The 7,386-nt window shown below is 36.5% G+C and overlaps 1 protein-coding gene across 1 annotated transcript; it reads left to right on the forward strand.

The window, feature by feature from the left end:
* Nucleotides 1-244: 244 nt before the first annotated feature.
* Nucleotides 245-4,913, forward strand: LOC111375483 (protein NLP6-like). The gene is made up of 5 exons (XM_022998311.1): nucleotides 245-660; nucleotides 1,770-2,347; nucleotides 2,558-2,605; nucleotides 2,696-3,593; nucleotides 3,699-4,913. Exons 1-5 carry the CDS (start codon nucleotides 450-452, stop codon nucleotides 4,772-4,774), a joined length of 2,811 nt encoding a protein of 936 aa, XP_022854079.1. The 5' UTR covers nucleotides 245-449; the 3' UTR covers nucleotides 4,775-4,913.
* Nucleotides 4,914-7,386: the final 2,473 nt, after the last annotated feature.

A 7,386-nucleotide genomic window follows, 5' to 3' on the forward strand; every position in this document is an offset into this window, starting at 1 on the left:
TATAAAAAATAATAATATATCCAGATACAAATAAAATGTAATATTTTTTTTTTTTCTAAATTTAGCTAAATATGATTCTATATAATTTAGTTTTTATTAGTTTAAAGTAAAAAAATTGCTTGTTTTGGAATTAACTCTAATCTTACTCTCAAATAAATTAAAAAAGATTTTTATTTTAAAAATTATCTTTTAAGCTTAGGCAAGTGGATAACAGGTGAGCAAATCCCAATTGTTTCTTCTTCTTTTTTTTAATCCATGCATCATGTTGCAATTTGCAGTCTGCAGTGGAGATTCCAACAATACAATGGAATCACCAAATTCCACATTTAACAACATTTTCCTCGTAGTCCTTTTTTCCTCCCAAAATATCCTTTGATCCTGAAGATAAAGCTCCGTCTTTCTCTTCTCCCAAGTCAGAGCAACCTTTACTTAATCCGCCGCCGCTGAGCATGGCGGCGTTTATGATGGATTTGGATTTGGATCTCGAATCTTCTTGGTCTTCGGACCAGATCTTTACGAATCTTATGTCGCCGTTTCAGCTATCGAATTCGGAGCAGCCGTGTTCGCCTCTATGGGCTTTCAATGATGAGAAGGACGACTGTAAACTGGCTGGAAATTCCGTCCCCGGTGGAGGTTTCCGCCTCTCCAACTGCTCCAGGCGTATGTCTTTATGACTTTGCTTGCTCCGAGCTTGTTATTTGACTTTTTTTTTTCATGTGCTGAATTATTAGTAACTAAGTCAAAAAATTGTTTTATATTGCACTGTATTTTGTCTATACTTGATAGAAAAAGTTGGGAGATTCTATAGTTTTTACCACTGTTTGAGTTGTTTTCTTTGACTAGTTAATCTGAAATTTTTGCAAATTTATTATGTTTTTTATTTGGCATTCCTTTTCTTTTATGAACTTGTAAACTAGCCCTTATTTTTGGTTCAATTTAGCTGTATATATAAATATTAAAGGTTCCGTATTCGAAGGAGGTTTATATGGATATCCAGAAAAAAGTATAGAAATGAAAGAAGAGGATTGCTGATATAACTTTACATAGAGTCATGCTTTTAAATATAACTTTGTTCAACTCAATTCCTAACTTTTAGGATATAGAAAAGATGGAAAATAAAAGTAACATTTAAAGATTATTTTTATTAATATTTTTTGATTGCCAAACTATCTATAAATTGTTTGTGTTGAAGTGTGTGACCCAAATCATATCTTGTATTAATGGTTTGTTAAAGGAGGTGTTAAAGAGGTCAAAATATGGTTAAAGTGAAGTTGGGGCAGAGATTAGGCGCCAAACAGGATGAAGATTCAGTTTTTGGACATAGATTCAGCGCTTAGTGCGCCACTCGCCCCGCGCGAGCTCAGGCTCTCTAGTGCCGGAGTTATTCGGGGAAAATTTGTTTCCCATTTTTTGGCTCGTTTTTTATCCTCTTTCCATCTACAATATATTCCTTTGGGTCCTATATATACTACACGTGATTATTGGCTTTATATAGCATTAAAGAACATTGAAAACAATATTCATTGTTTTCTCTCTTCATATAGTGGATTTCTCTCCCCTGTCAGTGATTTTTTCCCACCTTGGATTCCACATAAATCTTGGTGTTCCTTATTTTCATATTTCCATATACATGATCTCTTTCATAACAATTTATTTTCTGTTGTTCTCTGATTTTCTTGAAGTACTAGTTGTAATCAATGGTACATGTTAGCAGAAGTATCCATGGGAGACTCATTTTATTTACTTTCGTTTTGCAAAATTTCAAGCAGATTCCCCTAATCCTGAGTCAATGACTGAAAATGGGGTGGGAAATGATGATAAAAGAAAACTGCCTTCACCAAATCTGGGGTTCAGACCGATTGATAATCTAGATGAGTCTTGTATAGTTAAGGAGAGGATGACTCAAGCTCTTCGATACTTTAAAGACTTGACAGGAGAGCATGTATTGGCTCAGGTTTGGGCACCTGTGAAGAATGGTGGTAGGTATGTGTTGACTACTTCGGGGCAGCCCTTTGTTCTTGACTCAGATAGTAATGGACTTCATCAGTATAGGCTAGTTTCTCTGATGTATATGTTTTCTGTGGATGGAGAGACTGAAGGACCACTTGGACTTCCGGGTCGAGTGTTTTGGCAAAGGTTACCTGAATGGACGCCTAATGTGCAGTACTATTCTAGCAAGGAATTTCCCCGGCTGGACCATGCTCTGAATTATAATGTTCGTGGAACTTTGGCTTTGCCTGTATTTGAACCTTCTAGACAGACCTGTGTTGGTGTACTTGAGCTCATAATGACTTCCCAGAAAATCAACTATGCTCCTGATGTTGATAAAGTATGCAAAGCACTTGAGGTTGGTTAAGCATTCTCTTCGAGCACTTAACTGTTGGTGTTCTTTTTAAGATTTTTGTGCAAATTGTTTGTCTTTTTATTTACATTTTGGGTCGCAAGGTTACACTGTTATAGTCATTGTTCTAAGTGTTCAATTTTATTTTTTATTTTTAACTTTTAATGCACCCGATAGAAAGCCTCTTTAAGTTACAGAAATTCAGTTCTTCCGCAGGCTGTTAATTTGAAAAGTTCAGAGATATTGGATCATCCAAGCACACAGGTGACCAGCAACTTTTAAGAGAAGATCATATAATGGTGAAGTAAATTATTTTTCTGATTAAATAATCTATTTGGCTATCATGCACACCAGATATGCAATGAGGGTCGCCAAAATGCACTGGCTGAGATCTTGGAGATACTAACAGTGGTATGTGAGAATCACACATTACCTCTGGCTCAGACATGGATTCCTTGCAGACATCGGAACGTCCTAGCAGATGGTGGAGGTTTTAAGAAAATTTGTAGTAGCTTTGATGGAAGTTGCATGGGACAGGTATGCATGTCAACAACTGATGTAGCATATTATGTGGTGGATGCACTCACGTGGGGCTTCCGTGAGGCCTGTGCAGAGCATCACTTACAGAAGGGCCAGGGAGTTGCCGGGAGGGCATTTGCATCACATAGCTTGTGCTTCTGTGATGATATCACCCAATTCTGCAAAACTGAGTACCCCTTGGTACATTATGCTCGCATGTTTGGGTTGAAAAGTAGCATTGCAATTTGTTTAAGGAGCACTCATACTGGAAATGATGATTACGTTTTAGAATTCTTTCTGCCTCCAAATGTCCAAGGCCATAATGACCAACGGACCTTGTTGGATGCAGTTTTGTTGACAATGAAACAGCATTTTGGGAGCCTGAGGGTTGCTTCAGGGAATGACCTCGAAAATGAATGGAGATCTATTGAGATTACAAAAGCATCCATGGATGAGAAACTTAATTCCAGGCTTGATTTTGCTGCAAATTCTCCTCCAAAGTCTCCTGCCTTGCCAAATGAAGAGGCAGTACATCTTCATTCATTGGAAAAGCAACAATCGGTTGGATTTAATTCAACTAATAATGAAGGAAGTGTTGTATCTATTGTTGAGAATAAAGACACAGGCAAGAAATCAGAGAGAAAACGGGGTAAGGCAGAGAAGACAGTCACCCTGGAGGTTCTGCAGCAATACTTTGCCGGGAGTCTTAAGGATGCTGCAAAGTGTCTTGGGGGTATGCTTTAATCTTAGTACCCGTTGCTTATCATTTTGTTAACTTCGAATAACAATTTATTATTTATTTATTTATTTATTTATTTATTTATTTTTGCTTCTACAGTTTGCCCTACTACCATGAAGCGCATCTGCAGGCAGCATGGGATCTCTAGATGGCCCTCTCGCAAGATTAACAAAGTTAATCGTTCTCTTTCGAAGCTAAAGCATGTAATTGAATCTGTACATGGTGGTGAAGGAGCATTCACTTTGACTTCTTTGGCTACAAGTTCGATTCCTGTCGCTGTTGGTTCAATTTCATGGTCAGCAAGTTTGAATGAGCCCAATCAACAAAGTTCAACGGAGCCTATACCACCTGGAGGTGATGATCTGGCAGAGACCTTAGGAACCGTGGAACTCATTCCGCAGAAAACTGAAGCTTTGCTCAGTGAAGGCTCAAACAGATTAAAATCGAGGAGTAGGTCAAGAGAAGAAAGCACAGGGTCCCCAACTTCTCATGGTTCATGCCAAAATAATTCTGTTCTTGGAATTGAAAACTCCCAACAAAATGATCCAGTTGTTTTACCTGTCAATGAAAACCAGATAAAACTCACGAGTTCAGTTGAGTTGTCATGTCAACCAACGCAGGAGATTAATTTATCTGTTGCATTGTCGATACCCAAACCCAATGCTTTTGTTACAGCAGCCCAAGAGCCATTTGGAGGGATGCTAATTGATGATGCTGGAAGCTCACACGATCTTTCTAATATGTACCCAGCTGGCAAGACTTTGTTTGATGAACACCTTCCAGAATACAGTTGGACGAAGGCACCGTGTTCTGATGCTGTTCCCTGTTCCACAGTCGTTCCTGTAGATCGAATGCCACAGTTTTCTGCCACGCCAGAACTGAAAACCATCACAATAAAAGCCACTTACCGAGAAGATATTATTAGGTTTCGACACTCTTTAGGTTCGGGCATTATCAATTTAAAGGAGGAAGTGGCAAAGAGGCTGAAGTTAGAGGTTGGCACATTGGATGTCAAGTACTTGGATGATTATCACGAGTGGGTTCTAATTGCCTGTGATGCCGACTTGCAGGAATGCATTGATATTTCGAAATCATCAGGTAGCAATATAGTCAGACTGTTGGTTCATGATATTATGGTCAATCTTGGGAGCTCCTGCGAGAGTTCTGGCGAATGAGGATTTACATAGTAAGGTCATAGGAAATCTTGTAGTCTTAGGATGATTTCAAGTGTAAGTATCGATTTTGATTCCGACCCTTTTAAGAATTTTGTTAATTTTTGAATATTAGAGAAACAGTTTTGTCCTTGATACTGTAGAAGAATTATCTTAAAACAAGGAACAAATAGGAAGTCAAGCTAAAACAAGAACATTAATAACGAAGGCATCGTGTCCACGGTAGTATAAGTTATAATGCCTATACACTAATGCAGTATTGCCACGTTTAATGACGGATTCGGGATTTTGAGTGAGCATAAGCGGTCGTTGACTGTTGATCGTCGGCCGCAATAAAATATTAAAAATTAAATGTAACAATTATTTTGTTAAAATTGAACGTGTATTAATTTTGTAATATATATCAAGCTCAGTATAGTCCAAAGAAAGAGCACGAGTTCGAATCTTTTTAATTGCATTAAAACCTCGTGATGGTCAACCTTTCAATAATCTTAAAGAAGGCTCATAGGTTCGAATCCCAACATTAGTTTTAGTAAAAATTGCTGAACTTAAAAAATTGCACAATAAATTACTTTGGAAGAGATTTGATTTCATGTTGAAAATAAAATGAATTAACAGATATATAATCTAAAAGTTTTGTTTATCGCTAATGTGAGGGCAAGAGATCAGCTCTATATTGCATGATTTACAAGGATAGAAATGCATGAAAACATATCTTTTAATACATCCAGCACAAAAGGTAATGTTCTGACAGAATTTGCGAAGAGAAACAAGATGGTTATTGAGTTTTAAAGTAGAAATGGTGACAGCACAAATTTATTATTCGATAAGTAGGCTGAAATGAACTCCCGAGGAAGGGAGGAAATAAATTTTGTTCACAGATTTCAATATCACAAATTGACGACTCATTATTCATTAAACAAGTAATCGGGGAAAATGAAAAATAGAACCATGAAACTTCTGAGCCCAAATCCAGGCCTTGTGAAATTGCAGCTTCTACATCTAACTAACAGGATATATGTATGAGAAATTAGAGGGGCTTGGGAGAAAATTACCGACCATGTAAATTTTGGAAGAATGACTGAATTTTATTCAATGATTTCTGCACATAATTTACACGTATATGTAGCTCTCAGCCTTCTAGTCAATTCCTGAAAATCTGCTACTAATTGATGCTATATTACAAAGATGGAAAGTTATATATTACAATATATTTGTCTTCTAATTAAATCAATCTATAATATTGACAAAGATATTTGATTTTCTCAACACTCCCCCTCAAGTTGGTGAGTAAATGTTATGAACTCCCAACTTGACCAACAAAGAATGAAATCTTTCCTTCTTGAGAGCTTTAATGAATATATCAGCAAGTTGTGAGATGGATGGAACAAACTTTGTCACGATCTTTCCTTCCATAATTTTATCTCGAACAAAATGATAATCAATCTCAATGTGTCTCATTCGTTCGTGAAATGCCGGATTTGCTGCAATATGAAGAGCAACTTGATTGTCATGGAACAAAGTTGTTGGTCCTTGAATTTGAACTTGCAGATCTCGAAAAAGGTTTTGTAACCATGTAAGCTCACAACATGCCGCTGCCATGTATCTATACTCAGTTTCAACAGAAGATAAGGATACCATTTTTCGGAGTTTGCTTTTCCATGAGATAAGACAATTTTCGAGGAAAACACAGTAACCAGTTGTTGAACGTCGAGTGGTTGGACATCCTGCCCAATCAGAGTCACAATATGCTTTCAACTTCAACGTATTTTGGGAAGAGAACATTATGCCTTGTCCCAATGTGCCTTTTAGATATTTCAAAATTCATAAGGCAGCTTTGTAATGAGGCTTTCGAAGTGATAGCATGAATCTGCTCAATAAATGAACAGAATATGTAACATCTGATCGTGTAATTGTGAGATATATCAATCGATCAATTAGTCTTCTGTACTTGGCCGGATCATCTAATGGATCACCATCATTAGGAANTCTCAAAAGAGCTCTATGATTTTTCATACAGGTCAGTTGTTGGAAATTTACTTATCATACACGATAGAAAATAAAACAGATTTCAATTCCAATCAAATGTCTGTTTTGTGTTTAGATAGAAATTGTGATATAAGTTATACCTTTTTCTAGATCTACAAACTTTTTGTTTTTCTTTTAGTTCAGCAACCTTGATCTGCTACCTACAACTGTCCAATTGTCCAGCCTTTAATGAAATTCCACACAGAGAACAAGATTGTAGGAACCGAGGTTTTCTCCTCTTGTGCTAGCAAAAATAAAATCTCTACAAATTGAAAATTCTAGTCACTTATTTTTATAAGCTCAAATGGGTTTGGTCTGACCCGATCCAATATTTAATTAACCCATTTAATTAAATTGGATCCATGAATTAATTAATCCAATTAATTAATTAAAACTTATAAATAAGCAATCCAATTAATTAATTTATCCAACGCTTGTTAAATTAATTAATTGACAAATCATTATCTTTCAGTTCTCCTTTTGCGTGCGACCCATCAGGTTTTCGAACACGATACCTAACGACGTGGATTATTATTTTGATATAATCAAAATCGATAATTAAAACATTCTTTTAATTTATCACCAAC

This window comes from Olea europaea, unplaced genomic scaffold (assembly GCF_002742605.1).
Source record: "Olea europaea var. sylvestris unplaced genomic scaffold, O_europaea_v1 scaffold138, whole genome shotgun sequence".
Taxonomy (NCBI): domain Eukaryota; kingdom Viridiplantae; phylum Streptophyta; class Magnoliopsida; order Lamiales; family Oleaceae; genus Olea; species Olea europaea.